The sequence below is a fragment of the Stegostoma tigrinum genome, chromosome 37 (genome assembly GCF_030684315.1).
Source record: "Stegostoma tigrinum isolate sSteTig4 chromosome 37, sSteTig4.hap1, whole genome shotgun sequence".
NCBI lineage: Eukaryota > Metazoa > Chordata > Chondrichthyes > Orectolobiformes > Stegostomatidae > Stegostoma > Stegostoma tigrinum.
The window spans coordinates 5532558-5551791 of record NC_081390.1 but is presented as its reverse complement, the minus strand read 5'-3'; the positions used below and the strand labels follow the sequence as shown (position 1 = coordinate 5551791).

General features: G+C 41.1%; 1 protein-coding gene across 8 annotated transcripts in view; it reads right to left on the bottom strand.

Annotated features, from left to right (window-relative positions):
• The window catches only part of LOC125467438 (PDZ and LIM domain protein 7), a 207567-nt gene that overhangs the window by 51804 nt on the left and 136529 nt on the right, over nt 1-19234 (bottom strand). For 5 of the 8 annotated variants that reach the window (XM_059640251.1, XM_059640250.1, XM_059640253.1 and 2 more), the window contains 2 exons: nt 10579-10755; nt 4493-4594 (listed from right to left, as the gene is read on the bottom strand). In XM_059640251.1, coding sequence (XP_059496234.1) covers nt 4493-4594; nt 10579-10755 — 279 coding nt within the window. The remainder of the gene's footprint in view (nt 1-4492; nt 4595-10578; nt 10756-19234) is intronic. The other 3 variants (XM_059640252.1, XM_059640256.1, XM_059640257.1) reach the window with 1 other exon arrangement.

Genomic DNA, 19234 nt, shown 5'->3' with positions numbered 1-19234 from the left:
GAAGCTGGTGAAGTCCACATTGATACCATTGGGCTGCAGGGTTCCCAAGCGGAATATGAGTTGCTGTTCCTGCAACCTTCGGGTGGCAGCATTGTGGCACTGCAGGAGGCCCATGATGGACATGTCATCTAAAGAATGGGAGGGGGAGTCGAAATGGTTTGCGAATGGGAGGTGCAGTTGTTTGTTGCGAACTGAGCGGAGGTGTTCTGCAAAGCGGTTCCCAAGACTCCGCTTGGTTTCCCCAATGTAGAGGAAGTCACACCGGGTACAATGGATACAGTATACCACATTGGCAGATGTGCAGGTGAACCTCTGCTTAATATGGAAAGTCATCTTGGGGTGTGGGAGGAGGTGTGGGGCAAGTGTCGCATTTCCTGCGGTTGCAGGGGAAGGTGCCGGTGTGGTGGGGTTGGAGGGCAGTGTGGAGCGAACAAGGGAGTCACGGAGAGAGTGGTCTCTCTGGAAAGCAGACAAGTGTGGAGATGGAAAAATGTCTTGGGTGGTGGGGTTGGATTGTAGATGGCGGAAGTGTCGGAGGATGATGCGTTGTATCCGGAGGTTCGTGGGGTAGTGTGTGAGAACGAGGGGGATCCTCTTAGGGCGGTTGTGGCGGGGGCGGGGTGTGACAGATGCGTTGCGGGAAATGCGGGAGACGCGGTCAAGGGCGTTCTCGACCACTGTGGGGGGATAGTTGCGGTCCTTGAAGAACTTGGACATCTGGGATGTGCGGGAGTGGAATGCTTCATCGTGGGAGCAGATGCGGCGGAGGCGGAGGAATTGGGAATAGGGGATAGAATTTTTGCAGGAGGGTGGGTGGGAGGAGGTGTATTCTAGGTAGCTGTGGGAGTCGGTGGGCTTGAAATGGACATCAGTTACAAGCTGGTTGCCACCTCTTGCTCCCCAGAGGAGCTCGAACAGTTCATCCACTTCATCAACACCTTCCACCCCAACCTTCAGTTCACCTGGGCCATCTCCAGCACATCCCTCACCTTCCTGGACCTCTCAGTCTCCATCTCAGGCAACCAGCTTGTAACTGATGTCCATTTCAAGCCCACCGACTCCCACAGCTATCTAGAATACACCTCCTCCCACCCACCCTCCTGCAAAAATTCCATCCCCTATTCCCAATTCCTCCGCCTCCGCCGCATCTGCTCCCACGATAAGGCATTCCACTCCCGCACATCCCAGATGTCCAAGTTCTTCAAGGACCGCAACTTTCCCCCCACAGTGGTTGAGAACGCCCTTGACCGTGTCTCCTGCATTTCCCGCAACACATCCCTCACACCCCGCCCCTGCCACAACCACCCAAAGAGGATCCCCCTCGTTCTCACACACCACCCCACCAACCTCCGGATACAACGCATCATCCTCCGACACTTCCGCCGTCTACAATCCGACCCCACCACCCAAGACATTTTTCTATCCCCACCCTTGTCTGCTTTCCGGAGAGACCACTCTCCGTGACTCCATTGTTCGCTCCACACTGCCCTCCAACCCCACCACACCCGGCACCTTCCCTGCAACCGCAGGAAATGCTACACTTGCCCCCACACCCCTATCCCAGGCCCCAAGTTGACTTTCCATATTAAGCAGAGGTTCACCTGCACATCTGCCAATGTGGTATACTGCATCCACTGTACCCAGTGTGGCTTCCTCTACATTGGGGAAACCAAGCGGAGGCTTGGGAACCACTTTGCAGAACACCTCCACTCAGTTCGCAATAAACAACTGTACCTCCCAGTCGCAAACCATTTCAACTCCCACTCCCATTCTTTAGATGACATGTCCATCATGGGCCTCCTGCAGTGCCACCCGAAGGTTGCAGGAACAGCAACTCATATTCTGCTTGGGAACCCTGCAGCCCAATGGTATCAATGTGGACTTCACCAGCTTCAAAATCTCCCCTTCCCCCACCGCATCCCAAAACCAGCCCAGTTCGTCCCCTCCCCCACTGCACCACACAACCAGCCCAGCTCTTCCCCTCCACCCACTGCATCCCAAAACCAGTCCAACCTGTCTCTGCCTCCCTAACCTGTTCTTCCTCTCACCCATCCCTTCCTCCCACCCCAAGCTGCACCTCCATCTCCTACCTACTAACCTCATCCCACCTCCTTGACCTGTCCGTCTTCCCTGGATTGACCTATCCCCTCCCTACCTCCCCACCTATCTTCTTTTCTCTCCATCTTTGGTCCGCCTGCCCCTCTCTTCCTATTTATTCCCGAACCCTCACCCCATCCCCCTCTCTGATGAAGGGTCTCGGCCCGAAACGTCAGCTTTTGTGCTCCTGAGATGCTGCTGAGCCTGCTGTGTTCATCCAGCCTCACATTTTATTATCTAGCCTTATAAATATTGTGGCCACAGGAACAGATCGGACTGTCGGAATCCGGCTGTGAGCACTTGCCTTTTGAATCCTCAAAGCCTATCAACCATCTACAAGATATAAATCAAGGGAGTAACAGAATGCTCCCCATTTGCCTGGATGAGTGCAGATCCAACAACACTCAAGAAATTTGACACCATCCAGGCCAAAGCAGCCTGTTTGAGTGGAACCACAGACACATACACTTCCTCCACCACTGACACACAGTTGCAACAGTGCACATTATTTACAAAATGCACTACAGAAATTCACCAAGTCACCCTAGACAGCACATTGTAAACCCACTACTATCTAGAAGGACAAGGGCAGCAGATAAACAGGAACACCATTACCTGCAAGTTTCCCTCCAAGCTACTCACGATCCTGAATTGGAAACATATATGTCATTCCTTCAGTGTCACTAGATCAAAATCCTGGAATGTCCTTTCTAACACCATTGTAGGTGTACTTACACTGCAATGGTTCAAGAAGGCAGCTCAACATCACCTTCTGAAAGGCAATTAAGGATGGGCTTTTGTGCTCCTAAGATGCTGCTTGGCCTGCTGTGTTCATCCAGCCCCACACTTTGTTATCTTGGATTCTCCAGCATCTGCAGTTCCCATTATCTCTAAGGATGGGTAACAAAAGCTGGGCCAGCCAAGCCCACAATCCCTGAATGAATGAAAATAAAACAAAAGACAGGCTGAAGCATACTACCCTCAACAATTATCCAATTAGTCGGACAAAAAGCAGCCCTTGTGTATATACAGGATTATATTTATCTATCATTCATCTTTTCTCTGTGAGACTTAGCAGTCCATGTGGACCACAAGACCACAGAGGTTAATTGCATGCATGGCTACTATTCGATGCATTGTGTTCTATTCTGGTTGTCTCAGAAGTGTTTAATGGTGAAAATTAAATCAGCCCCAAGACATCACTGCTAAAGTTATTCAGACTGCTTCATCAGTTGCTTCACCAGTAATCTTCCCTCACATAAGGTTAGAAGTTGAGCTGGTACTAATGTTTGCATACAGTGCTCATGATTTTTCAGATGATTAAAATGTCTGTCACTGCATACATCATGATTTGGATAACATTTAGATTCAGGTTGATAAAGAGAAAAGTATTGACTTTACTATCTTCTCTTGATAGTCAATGGCATTATAACTGCCTAATTTGAATTATTCCACTTCCCAAGATTTTTTTTTCTCATGTTTAATAATTAACACCTATACGTACAATGTGTCAAATATTTTCTAAAATTGGAAATGGTCATATCCAGCCTATAGTCTGGGGTGTTTCAGCAATCAGGCAAGTTCCACTGTGTTTGCAATGATCAATTTTATTGCACCATTGAGCTCAGTTCCATTCAGACGCTTCACATGAAGTTATGGTATCATAAAAATATTCACATTGAAATTCATACCACCAGACAACACATCCACCCCCAGTGAACCAACTACCCATCAACTGTACAAGCAACCCTCACCATTAAAACCATGGATGCCCACATCAACCCAGGTCAGCATGTTAGCCAACTGAAGCACTGAACTAACAGAATCCTGCCTACCCTAATTTACTTCTGCCTGCTCGAGACATCACTGCCTGTCCCAAGTCACTTTCCACCTTCCTCTTCTCCAGTGTATTGATTTACTTTTGAAAAGAAGGCTAAAGTACAGTTAATATTTGATACATTTCCACATAGCAAAAAAAAGGAGCATCAATAAGAACTTGACAAAAGCTAACAGTAACTGCAAGCAAGCTGTTCCCCCATGGTTTAGAGCTCACCTTTTAGAATACATTTTCTATAGGCAACTGCAACAGAACTCATTTGGATGATTTTCTTCACATTCCATCTTTATCTGAAATCTTGTAGATTTAGATTGACGGTTGCCAGTTGGGATTTTTCCATGTTTTGCAATAACCAAGGAACAGAAACTTGCTTCAACTCAAAGGAAATGGGGAAGGCTTGGGAAGATTAATTAGTAAGGCCCACAGTGTGTTGAAATCATTTACTGCCTAGTATATTCTGGACTTCTAGTGTTTATTGTTTGTGACATCTTTTCTAGACTATTGCTTTCATTAGTCAATAGAGAGAGATGGAAAGTAGATGAAGGGAGATGGATATACCTAGTCTGCGCAGAGATAGCAGCAGTTACAGTGGCAGCAGCCAGGGATGTAGTCCTGGACCCAGCAAGCATTGCTGGTGAAGCAATGGAAGGTGCAGCCATTCTGAAGAGAATACAGAGCAGAGAAAAGGCATCAACACTACAAAGATGCACATTGCTCAACACAACAGCTTGCATGAACAGCAGACACCAATTAAGCTACAGCAATACTCTAAAACAGCATTAGATTATGGGCAGGACCTGGGGTGGGCAAATCAGCTGAAACACCTTACAAAATTCATATCAAAGTCAGTCAGATGAAGCTTACAGATACTGCAAGTGTACAACGTTTCGTGAAATGCACTCTTTCAAGGCTACTGCCTCCTCCACAGGCAGTTTTATCATATTTACCAGTACTTAATACTTTTTAACAAACAATAGCTATACTAAATTAAGAAGCACATAAGTTAAAAATAATTTATGACATCGCCACCTCATGGAGGAGGAATATTCTAAAGGTCAGGTTCTGTGCATCCATAATCTAATAGCAATAAGTCAAAAGACATGCCTTCTCTGGATTTTAGCACAACAGTATATGCCAGAACTATAGGCCTGTTTGTATGCCAAAATCAATAATTAATGCTCATGTTTTTATTCATTCTTGCCTCAGCAATACAGGAAAACAATAGAGGATATCACTCATCCCCGTAAGAGTTTCACAGGGTAATCTAGTAGAGGAGATACGATGCAGATTGTAAAATGATTAAATGATAAAATGATTACTGGTAATAAATTGAGGATTTACACAAACACCGAAAAGTTCTGTTGAATAATTTACCAACAATGAACTCTCACAGTTACTCAGTCTCCTGTAGTGCAGTGTTGGCTCACAGCAATACACTTTCAAATAACAGCCAAACCATGCCTAAAGCATCTTCTACTGCATTGTTTTTGCATTTTCTAATCTTCCCTCCCCTGTCACAAAGGCACTAACTGAGCAATTTCATTCCATAGACCTTCCAATATTTGATCCAAGTGAGATTCTTCCACGCATTAATCAAAATGGTAAAGCTGGACAATGTCACATCCAAACACTTATAATAGGGTACAGTGAATGGCAACCAGCAGCAAGAATGTATCCTCCAGTCCTGCAGTGTTGCCACATGCCTCAACATCCCAGCAGTTCTCCCTGTTGAGATCAGCTGACAAATGAGGAGGCAAAGCTGGGATCTTATGGTCTGTAAAGTTCAGTGCAACCCACTAATCCACTGAAATGGCTAATCTTACCCGTGTGAAAATGACAAAGTTCCACCAATCCTGTAGGCAGAGCTCCAGTTACATACTGACGTCTGCTTCTTGTCCTCTGGCTGGTGCAAAAATGGTCATATTAACCTGTATGAGTAATGGTAACTTTTCTCCCTTTATCTGTGTCAGTCACAACACCATAGCGACAAAGATCATAAATATTTAGAAATTATCACAGATCCAGTGAAGTCTGTCAGCTGAGCACCATATTGGACATGAATTTTCCCCAACTTGGCAGAACCTTGACAGCACTTACAGAAATCCTCTGTGCTCAAATAACTTGGCAAACTTGTGAAAACACAAATCTGACTCAGCATAATCCAAATACACTTTTAAAAGCAGTATAAGGAAAACACGTATGGGTAGTGATATATATCAATTTTTAAAAAGCAGTAATTTTAATCTGAGTGGAAGTAGGTTTGATGTTGAAGAAAAGCAGGGGATTTGGAATTACAGGTTCACAACGGTTGACAGGTCTTCAAAAAGCAAATGAAATTCTAGCTTTATCATAAGGGATAGAATATACAAGCTGGGATGTAAAATCTTAATGAACCCCAGTCAGTGCAAGGCTTCGGTGTTAATACAATGAGATTCAATAAGATGCCTCTGGGTTTAAGAAAGATCAAATATGAATAAATCATATGGAATAAATAAAACTTTTTTTAAGTAAGGAAAATGCACTTTACAGAATACAATTAATTTGATTAAGATTCTGAAAGGACTAAACGGACAAATAGGAGTAATATTTTTCAACAGTTGAGGGTTCTCAAAACAATGTGCTGTTGTTAAGCAATAAACAAAACAGATTTTAAACAGAAGGCAGCAGAAACATTTTCACACAGAGTTTTGAGGTTGTGGAATTCAATTCCAGGGTCATTGGTTGAAGTGGAAACTGTCAGCATTCAAGACTGGATTAGCTCGATGAATTAATTAAGGTGTGATAAAAAGGTTGGGGAAACAATTCAGGTAAACATGATTAGACTTGTTTTCTCATGTGAAGGTAGACAGTGATATGAACTGATTGGGCCATAGGATCTATAACTATGTTGTGCCTCCAATGTTTTGCTTTTTCAACCTAACAGTACAAACAGGGCAAGGGGCCCTTTGGTGCAGTTACAGTTTCCCTACCTCCAGGCCAGAAGTCTCAGATTCAAGTCCCAGCTACTTTTGTACCAACTGAACAGGTTGATTAGAAAATATCTACAATCAAGGTAGGGACATACTAGTTAATTAATCACAGAGGAATTTAACAAACATTTTGTTTGAATGTAATCAGGAGGAAAAGTTACATAGTCTTAAAAGTCTTAGACTATAATGGATAACACTGTGTTCCAACAGTGCTCTCTAGAGTTGGTATGAGGTATAAATACCACCATAGATCAGACTGAAGGATCTGTTTCTGTTATCACTCAACTACAGGGTAGAAAAGCAACAGTTGAAATACACCTTGCACAGGGGGAAGACAGACTGAATTAAATGGATTTCTCTTTGTTAAGTAAGAATTCACTTAAATGGACTAGTGTTCAAGTTGAACTGATTGCATGAAGCAATTTTTATCATGGTCCACTTACGATTCTTTTTATGATGGTTTGGATAAAGTAGTTTATGAACCAAACTATATAATGCTTGCTTGATGATAACCTGGATCATCCTTGGGATAATTAAAGAGATACACATGATATGGATATCACAAGGGAGTTTCAGTGCTGCTACTATGCTGGTATATGTAAGGAATCAGGTTTGGCAAAAAACAAAAGCAGGACCCAAAGTGAACCTGAGTGGATAACCATAGCAGAGCAAAATTCATAACAAGTAGGAACATTGCATGTTGTTGTAGGGTGTGGCACATAGGAAATCTCTGGTTGCAAATGAAAGCGTATGGATGATAAAGCTAAAAAAATTGCCAAATAGCACATTGGGTATCTAAAGAAAGTCTGAGGAGTCATACAGTCTTGAAATGTTCACTCTGTTTCTCTTTCCACAGATACTGCTAGACCTCCTGAGTTTCTCCAACATTATCTGTGTTTGTTTCGATAAAGAAAGTGTGAGGAGATAATTCAAAATTTACACTAGACAGAGCAATCAAGGTTATTAGGCAACCATTGCAGTACTGAGATGAAAGGATACCCATTATAAACTGAACATTAAAACCGAAGTTCACTTGTACAGATTAAACAAAATGGTTCTAGGATAAAATCTAAAATTATAAGGCAGAGCTACTCTTCCACGGGAGTTTAGAAGCCTAACGAGATTTAATAGACCATTTAAATTTATGAAGAGTTTTACTGAATGAATGATGAAAAATTATTTCCTTTGTTGTTAGGAGTCAGTCATCAATTTGAAAGAGTTACTAAAAGAGTGAGAAGATTAAGAGAAACTTAAAGCAAGTTATAAGAGTGTAGAATGCTTTGTCATTCGGAATAGTTGAAGAAGTGAAGGAATGAACAGTTAAACATACAAAACAGATACAGAAAAAGGAAACAGAGCAAAGCAGGAGATAACAAAGTGTGGAGCTGGATGGACACAGCAGGCTAAGCAGCATCTTAGGAGCACAAAAGCTGACGTTTCGGGCCTAGACCCTTCATGAGAAAAGCAGCAGTTGAAATACACCTTGCACAGGGGGAAGGCAGTCATTGAAGACAGACAACTCCTGAGATGCTGCTGGGCCAGCTGTGTTCATCCAGCTTCACACCTTGTTATCTCGGATTCTCCAGCAGCTGCAGTTCCCATTATCTCTGAGAGCAAAGCAGGAGACAAGTTTTGGACTATTTTAGCAAAATCTAATCCAGGCCTGAGCAGCTATAACTGTAAACTCCTATAGTTCCATGATGGAATGCAACAGTGTGTTATTAGTGAATAAATAAAAATAAATAGGTGGTTGAACTTCTCAGTGACAAATGCAGCAGCTTTTCGTTAGCAGGGTTAAGTTCCACAACTGCGGATATCCTCGGTTTAAAATAGAGATATAGCCATTTGAAAAATCCTTGGGAGTCTTCATTCTTTACCTCAGAGCGCCCACTCTTCCCAACTGTGGTGCACATCACATTCACGGGGAGTTTGGACACAGGGCAACAACAGCCAAGACCAAGAGACACTTGTATGAGCATTGCCTGGAAAATGGCACCTTATCAGCATAGACCATGGATGTACTTCCCACTGCTTATCAGCTCCAGTAGCTCTATCCATCTAAAACAAAAATAGAAATTGCTGGAAAAGCTCAGCAGGTTTGGCAGCATCTGTGGACAGAAATCAGAGTTAATGTTTCGGGTCCAGTGACCCCTATTCAGAACGGCCGTTCCAATGGCCCCATCCATCTGTTGGGCTATTTGCTTGTACTGATAGTGTGTGTAAGCATCTCAGAGTCCTGTGATAATTGTACTTTTCATCAATCAGCAACCTCTGTACCGTAAGGTTATGTTAGGGTTAGGGGTCAATCCCAAAGAGTCAATTATAATATCATTGACAGGTTAACTAAATCTCAAATTTGTTTTCCCAAGCTGGAAGTCCATCAGTCATTTAAAAAACTCGCAAATGTTCGTGCATGTTTATGCGTGTTTGTCTATCTGTATGTGTTTGCCTATGTTGTGTCTGTGTCTATTAGATTGACAGTGCTTCCTTAAAATCCCTACATTTGGCATAGGTTGCAACATAACTCATTCTGTTCAGTTTATAATGACTATCCTTTAATCCACAGTACTGCAATGGCTGCCTAATATCTTCGTAGCACTGTCCAGTGCAATCATTTGTGAATGATTACTGACATTCTTTTACCCTAATATCTCCGTCAAATGCTGGTCTAAACAATTTTGAGGCAGGATTTCAATATTAACTGTTTTTTGGGTAATAAGTTAAAGTTAGATATTGAAAAAGCTCATCAATGGGCCTCCTGAAATCTGACTGCTGAGGCAGCTATGTCTGTGTGTTGAATGCAGAGCCTTTTGTGATGTATAACTCCAAAAACCAGATAATTCAAGGTTTTAGATTATTGCTGAAATCAGGGCAACAGTATAGAAAGTCATAGTCAGGGTAGCATGAACACAATGGATTCCTAATCTGTTTCAGTATGATAGTTACAGTTAAATTCTTTTTAAAAAAATTAAAAACACAAAAATCTGTTGCTAAGGGAGGTGGTGATGTCTAACATCATCTCTGCATTTGTTCTGCATTTTTCTTCCCTGTACCTCACAGGGATAGTAGTTGGTTACTCCAATCTGGCACATTACATGTAAATAAGATTATGTAGGACAGTCACCTAATTTCTGTCAGCCCGGAGATCAGGAAATGATGAATAATCGCTGGAGTAACAATTTACAATCTATGCCAACTCCCTCAACCCCCCAGTGCATCTGTGGAGGAAGAGTAGACATAGCACCTTCTCTTCAGAGAACATTCCTTTATCTATGGATCTGGATCTACTGAAAGGTATAAAGGCTGCACTTTCCTCTCCACCCATTGTGGGTCTTCTACCCTTTGAAATGACCCCACCTCTTCCATGATGTAGTGGGAGTTTTATTGCTCATAAACAGGGTCATTAGGGTTTTCTCAGGATCATGCCAGATTCCTGCCCACTGGCAGGACACCTAGTACTGAGAGACTCAATGCTACCTGGTGTCTACAACTGTATATTTCCCACAAATAATTTAGATGGAGAATGTCTGCTAAGGACACAGTTATAACTGCACATAAACTGGGCAATGATGCAGTAGCAAGTGAGTCTTCCCTCAAAGGGGCAAAGTAGGTCCTGTGGAATCCAGTCATTACTAAATGGATACAGCAACAATCTTTCTTGCAGAAAATCAATACCTTTGCAGAGCAGGAGAGGTCGGCACAGCAGTACGATCTTGACCGGCAGCAGCAGGTGGTGAGATCGGCGATGCCATCAAGTTAGCGACAGCAGGCGGATTGGCTGAAGCAACAGGCATAGCAGCACAGGCAGGGCTGGATGCTGACGAAGCTGGCTGAGCGTGCTCAATAGGTGTGCTAATCCAGATTACAGAAGGGAAAACATATCATTAAAAACAAGCCTCAGTGTAGAACAGGTTTTGAGGTCAAACCAACAATGGAATTACTGTTTGTTGAATTCTGAACCACCAATATCTTGGAAATTACAGCAACATCAAACAACCAGCTGGTCCTGGGCCTGTGAGAGAGCCATTTTTGCAAGTAGAATTAAAACTAAATAGTTGCTAACATAGGATGTTACTTTGGAGATGGGTAACAACATGGCTATAAAAATGGATATTCTGTCTCCCACAAAATGATAAGCCATGGCCAGTTTCAGTTTTTCTGAAGATAGTTTCATTTCATCAAACCAACACAGAAAAAAGCCAATCCCATTCATACAGCATGGAAACAGAGCCTTTGCACCAACTAGTCCATGCTGAACATGAGCCCAACCTGAACTAGTCCCACCTGCCTGTGCTTGACCTCCAAACTTTTCATATTCATGTCCTTATCCAAATGGCTTTTAAATGTTGTGACAATACCCATTTCCACCACTCACTCTGGAAGTTCATTCCACACTCATATCTTTTTTAAATCTTTCTCCTCTCACCTTAAAAATATACCTATAGCCGTGAAATCCCCCATCGTAGGGAAAAAAACACCTGCCAGTCACCTTATCTATATCTCTTGTGACATTATAAACCTCCTTAAGGTCAGTCCTAAACCTCCTTCGCTCCAGTGAAAATAATCCTAGCCTATCCAGCCTGTCCTTATAACTCAAGCCCTCCAGTCTGGGTAACATCCTGTAAATCTCTTCTGAGCCCTCTTTAGCTTAATAATATCCACCCTGTATTTGGGTGACCAAAACTGGACACTACTCCAGAAGAGGCCTCACCAACATCCTGTACAATCTCAAGATGACATCTGAACTCATATACTCAAAGGTCTGAACAATGAAGGCAAGCATGCTAAATGTCTTCTTAGCCACCCTATCTATATGTGACAGAAACATCAAGGAATAATGTGCCTGAACTCCTAGGTCTCTCTGCTCTAAAACACCACCCAAGGCTTTACTTCTAATTTCCTGTCCTTTTTTGTTTCCAAAATGCAATACCTTGCATTTATCCAAATTAAATTCCATCTGCCACTCCTCAGCCAATTGACGCAATTGATCAAGATCACTTTGTAATCTTAAATAACCTTCTTCACTATCCACGATACCAATGATTTTGGTGTCATCCACAAACTTATTAGCCATGCCTTCTATATTCTTGACTAAAATCATATCTATAAATGATAAACAGAAGTAGACCCAGCACTGATCCCTGCAGAACACTGCTGATGACAGGCCGCTAGTCTGAAAATCAACTGTCCACCACAACTGTCTTCTGCCATTAAGCCAATTTTGTATCCAATTTGCAACCTCACCCTGAATCACAGCGTAATCTAACTTTCCTAATTAGTCTACCATGCAGAACCTTGTCAAAGGCTTTACTAAAGTCCAAGTAAATGACATCTATCACTCTGTCCTTGTCAATCTTCTTGGTTACCTCTTCTAAAAACTCAATCAAGTTTGTGAGATATGATTTCCCTCACTAAAAACCATGTTGACTATCGTGATCATTCTATGCCTCTCCAAATGCATGTCTTTCAGAAACACCTCCCACCGGCTTATACACCACAAGAGTCAGACTCACAGGTCTATAGTTCCCAGGATTCTCCTTATATCTCTTATTAAACAAAGGCACAACATTAGCCACTCTCCAGTCATCCAGCACCTCACCTGTAGTTATAGATGATGCAAGTATTTCTGCAAGGGGCCCCACAACTTCCTCCCTAACTTCCTACAAAGTCCTGGAATACACTAGATCAGGTCCTAGAGATTTATTCACTGTTAAATTTTCTAAGACCTTACTCTTCTGTAATGTAAACTGTTTTTAATATATCAATATTTATTTCTCCGAGTTCTCCTGCTTCCATTTCTTTCTCAACTGACACAAAGTATTAATTTATTATCTCACCCATCTCCTGAGGTTCAACACAAAGATGACCTTTTTGATCTTTAGGGGGTCCTATACTATTCAGTTGATCTCTTGCTCTTTATGTACTTGTAGACTCTCTTTGGATTATTCTTAACTTTATATGCCAAGTCTATCTCATATCTCATCTTTGCCTTCCTGATCTGCCTTTTAAGAATGCTCCTACACTCTTTATATTATTCAAGAGATTCATTTGAATCCAGTTGTCCAAATCCAATGTATGATTCTTTTTTTATTCTTGAGTAGAACCTAATGCCTTTATTCAGCCATTTTCTCTAATCCTACCAGCCTTACCTTTTACACTAACAGGAACATAATGACTCTGAATTCTTGTTATCATTCTTTTGAAAGCATCCTACTTATCAGAATTTGCATTACCTGCAAACAGTCTACTCCAAACAGCTTTTGAAAGTCCCTGTCTCATATCGTTAAAATTTGCCGTACTCTAATTAAAAACTTTAACTTTTATAGAAGGCTTATCTTTTCCTAAAACTGTTTCAAAATTAATATAATTATGATCACTAGACCCAAAGCGTTCCCTCACTATCAGTTCAGTCACTTACTCATTCTCTAGTAGGAACATTGGATTGGATGCGATTTATAATTTATAACAGACATTACTGGCATTCTGATGCCAGCTGAATGCACCCTAGATTGACAGGTGATTTAATTTTTGAGCTCAATTAACATGGAATTTAGTCAGTAAAATATATTCTCATGAGGTTGCAGATTTTAACAACTGAATATAGGTTTTCACACAAAAGAAAGAAACAACCTTTCATATGACCGTTAGAAAGATCTCAAAACAAACATCAAAACAAGGCTTTGACCCTATCTATTAAGGAGATGTAATCCCAGAGAAATATCACTCTTGTCTTATCTTTTTGAATCCTTACTTAACCAACACTGTCAATGAGTTTCTTTACGGCAAAGACAATTTTTAATTCCCTTATGTGTTTCAGACATGAACATTTCAAACTTTTGATGGACTAAAATTTATCAGTTCTCACAACTTGAAGACTTCTATGCAAACTCTCCTAGCTTGGAAGCTTCACAGGCTAGAAGCAATTTCTGTTGAAGCGCCTGGTTCCTTGAACTGAACTGGGAAGTACTTAGATCACTTGCTAGGAGAAACTATTCTATTTCTGAACTGAACTCTAGATCCTTCTGAATAAAAGCTTTGAACCTTCTGTTCTGGAGCAAAATCTAAAGTTATTACATTAATGTGCTTATTCTGCCTGTCATAATCACAACAGCATTAACATCTTCTCTATTAATACAAGGGTCTGCCAGACGCTTGGTTGTACTTATGTCACTGTCCAAATTATTTTCTAACCTGTTCAAATTAAAAACCTTCATAAAACTCACCAAGTTCCATCTGGCTCTATATTTATTTAAATATCCTAATTCAATTAGCTATCCTATAGTCAGCCTGGGAAGATAGCTCCATTTCTAAAGAGTGATAATGGGTTCAATACTCTAGGACAAGAACTGGGCCAGCAATGTTAGATTTAGTAAGGACCATGATTTATTTGGCAAAAAAAAATTCTAGAGAGATCTCCAGTTATCCAGGGAAAAATGGTACAGGATCTGATGGATGAAGGCTACTGGCAAAAGAATGAATTTTATGCAGATAAAGCTGCAGCTAAACCTCTACATCATTACTAAAATACTTGCACTGGCTTGAACTAATAAAAAAAACTGAACATTTTTACACACTACTGCTTAAACACAGTTCGAGAGATGATGAGTTTTTTTTGAGTAAATTTCACTCTGCTCGGACCCTTGCCTCTGATACTGGCAGGAATAAAAATCACCAATGTTTACTTCTCCTAACCACTACAGGTTCACCATGTAGGGACAGGATTACATTATAATTGTGGACAAATTATCCCACCAGTTACCTGGCATTGCAGTCTATTAACTTGAATGATATTCTTTTATCACACTTATTTATCCAGATTGAAACTAATTGCTGCTTTTCATGGAATTTTGGTCTTGAATCCCAGCACACTACTTAAACAGAAATTTCAATAGAATGAAATGGGCATAACTTTGGGTTGATGCTAAAGTACATGTAATTGGCCAGGATTTCATTTACTTAAAGGAATTCTTCATTTCCTCTCTCAAACACAAACCCAATTTATATGGCAGTTCTTCAATTCAACATAAATTCAATGATGTGCATTTTCAACTTGGAAATGGAAATAAATATCGGCAGTTTCTATAATAGGCAGAAAATCTGTAAAATCCGATCTAATTAAGGCAGCAAGTTGAAAATATACATTTACCAGCGAACGTCAAACTCAAGCACCAGATTTATGGCATTATTCTTGCTATAACAAGTGCAAAGAAATCAAAAGATATAGATTGTCTTAGAATAGAATAGTCAAGGGCGTGGAACAGGAAGAGATCACAAAAGTGACCAAGAATATCCATCATTTGTCCTGTTTGCAGTCGATAAAACTGTACCCACTTTACCCTAGCCAAGAAATCTACTAAACTGCACAGCAGTTGAAATTCACTTCCAGCATCTCTATCATATTCTTACTAATTAATTCGAGAGTGCCGATTCCAGGTACTGAAGGCTATCCAACAATTCGCTCAGGCTTCAATGTTTGAGAATGGGTAACACAGGAAAATGTTTTGGAGTTTACTTGTGGTTCAAAATCCATTGGGTAGATCAAATGACTGGTAACATTTCCAAGTAAGACCAACTGAATCATTGCTTTGGCAGTGGATATTGCACCATTAGCAAGAATAAATAATTGACAGAATACAATGCATGCCCTGTGTCTACCATCTGATGGGTTTTTCGTCCCTTGCACTAGTAGCTTTAGCCTATTAAATGCACATTACTTCTCAGATTCATCATACATATTGCATTCTATGGAGCATGAGAAAAACGACACAGGAAGCGTACGGTAGCACTCATCACATTGTGTGGTGAAGGTAATCTGACCCACATTATCAAAAATAGTAGCATTCAATCTCTTGCAATGGCCCATCCAACATATACAATGGCACAACGTAAACCACATGAAGCCATGTCAATCAGTTGCATTTAGCACAGCACCCTTTGATAATCTTGAATTACGATCCAAGGAATTAGAAAGAACCAAAATAGAAAAACTTAAAGGTCAAAGCTGGCAAAAGATCATTACCCTGAAATCTTCCCTTTTAGTATACATTCTCTCAATTTAGCATCAATGACATTTGAAAGTACCTGAAATTGGCAGATTATTCCAGGTATTTATCACTAGATTATCACTTCTTTCATTAGTTCGGATTTCTAATCACATTTTGTTGGAATTATTGAATATTTTATGAATATTAATAAGATTCTCCATCTCAACCATCTCTAAAGTTTAAGATTATTTTGGTCTTTTGCTCATATAAGTTCTGGAAGATTAAAATAAATCATACTGCCATTTGCTGCACTCTCTCCTTTAAATTTATGAATCCCAGGCTGTGACAACTGACCTCCAAGTGAGGTCTGCCCACTGAATTTTCCTGCTTAGATTGATGCCCCACAGTTATTATTGTGCCCCAGAATATTAACCTCAAAACATCAAGGACTCAACTCAACAATCTTATAATCTAACAAAGCAATGGCTCACTAGCCTTGATTAACTTTGATTACTTGGTACATTTCCATCTATTTCCTTTGCCCAGTGTTTCAACAGAGATATTATTTTGGATAAAACATATTCAATGTCATTTTGTACCCACTTGTTGACAGTAAGGACTGCAGACACTGGAAGCTGGAGTCAATAAATATGGAGCTGGAAAAGCACAGCTGGTCAGACAGCATCCAAGGAGCAGATGTTCTCATTTTGTATCCAGTCTTATTTCCTATACTTAACCATTTTATTACTCAGTTCCTGCACTTTACCAATATTCCCATGACATTCTGCTGATTTAGGAGAGTTTAATTTGGAACTTCATTGAAACCTTCTGAAAGCTCAAATAATAGAAAATTTTCCAACGTACAGTGAGATCAAGTACCTTTATGAAGAACTAGTTTACACATTGCCACACATTGTTAAGCACAGAGAAATCTTCCCCCACTGGAGAAAATTCCTTTGTCTTCAACTTCCTCAAAGTCTAACAGGTTTATGTTCTGAACTTCACCTTTTAGAGCCATATTTGTTATTTATCATGCTATTGTTTTATAGGTAATTCATCAGCACAGTTCATCATCCCAGCTCCAGTGCAGTTAGGAGGTGGTCAGCAATGGCAGGTCACCTTCCTTTAGAAGGAAAAGAAATTATGGGGAGACAGTGAGGTTGTGTTAAACACATCTCAAGAACTGGTTAGTGAAGACCTGAGACATTACTGGTATTATGATCAGAGCTCATTGTAATACTGGACAGTTCAGATCCCAGAATGAAACCTGGTTCGACAGATCATAAATTTAATTTTTGAGATTGATTAACATGGCATTCTTCATAAAATATCCACATGAGGCTGCAGATGTTAACAACTGAATACAAGGTTTCACATAAAAGAAAAAAACAAACAACAAAGCTTCACGATTGTTAGAAAGGTCCTAACACAAACGTTAAAACAAAGCTTCAATCCATTTCTCAACACTGTTAAAGCGATGTAATCCCAGAGAAATATCATTCCTTTCTCAGCTTTTTGAATCCTTAACTGACACTGTCAACATGTTTGTTTACCATAAAGTCAGTTTGTGATTCCTTTGCTGACATGAATATTTCAAAATTCTGATTGACTCAACTTTATCACTTCTCACAACTGGAAGATTTCAATGCAAACCCTCCCAGCTTAGATGCTTCACAGACTAGGAACGTATTTCTGAAGAAGTGTCTAGACCTGAAACGTCAGCTTTCCTGCTCCTCTGATGCTGCTTGGCCTGCTGTGTTCATCCAGCTCCACACCTTGTTATCTCAGACTAGAAACAACTTCTTGTGAAGTGCCTGGTTCTTTGAACTGAACTGGAAAATACTTGGATCTTTTGCTAGGAGAAACTATTTTACTTTCTGAACTAAACTCTGAATTCTTCTGAATAAAAGCTTTGAACCTTTATTTCTGAAGTCAGGTCTAAATTCATTGCACTAATGTGCTTATTCTGCTTGTTGTACTCACAACAGTATTAACTTCTTATCTAACAATACCTAAGGGTCTACCAGGCATTTTACTGCAGTCATGTGGCTTTTTGAAACTGATGCACTTAAGTCACTGTCCAAATTACTTTCTAACCTGTTAGAATAAAAAACTTCACAGAACTCACCAAATTTTATCTGACTCTATTTTAAATTAAATATCCAAATTCAAAAATATGATAATAATGTATATTAAACACCTTTCATCACTCTGGTTCACAATTTGGGCATATCAGAAAGCACAACGATGCTAGGAAAGGAAATCAGTAACATCACAATGTACCTTACCAGCAATGTTCACATCCAAAGAACAAGTAAATCAAAACCTTTCTTCACAGAAACAAGATCTAATTATGACGAATTTATCTCAAGGCTAAAAATCTTGATTTAACAAAGTAGTGTAATGTGTACATGTAGCTGAAAACCATATGGAGCTTGATGTAGTGCCCTCTTTGGTCAAACAAAGAAACTGCATGCACTGTATAGCTAATAAAATGTGAGGCTGGATGAACACAGCAGGCCAAGCAGCATCTCAGGAGCACAAAAGCTGACGTTTCGGGCCTAGACCCTTCATCAGAGAGGGGGATGGGGGGAGGGAACTGGAATAAATAGGGAGAGAGGGGGAGGCGGACCGAAGATGGAGAGTAAAGAAGATAGGTGGAGAGGGTGTAGGTGGGGAGGTAGGGAGGGGATAGGTCAGTCCAGGGAAGACGGACAGGTCAAGGAGGTGGGATGAGGTTAGTAGGTAGCTGGGGGTGCGGCTTGGGGTGGGAGGAAGGGATGGGTGAGAGGAAGAACCGGTTAGGGAGGCAGAGACAGGTTGGACTGGTTTTGGGATGCAGTGGGTGGGGGGGAAGAGCTGGGCTGGTTGTGTGGTGCAGTGGGGGGAGGGGATGAACTGGGCTGGTTTAGGGATGCAGTAGGGGAAGGGGAGATTTTGAAACTGGTGAAGTCCACATTGATACCATATGGCTGCAGGGTTCCCAGGCGGAATATGAGTTGCTGTTCCTGCAACCTTCGGGTGGCATCATTGTGGCAGTGCAGGAGGCCTATGATGGACATGTCATCAAGAGAATGGGAGGGGGAGTGGAAATGGTTTGCGACTGGGAGGTGCAGTTGTTTCTTGCGAACTGAGCGGAGGTGTTCTGCAAAGCGGTCCCCAAGCCTCCGCTTGGTTTCCCCAATGTAGAGAAAGCCGCACCGGGTACAGTGGATGCAGTATACCACATTGGCAGATGTGCAGGTGAACCTCTGCTTAATGTGGAATGTCATCTTGGGGCCTGGGATGGGGGTGAGGGAGGAGGTGTGGGGACAAGTGTAGCATTTCCTGCGGTTGCAGGGGAAGGT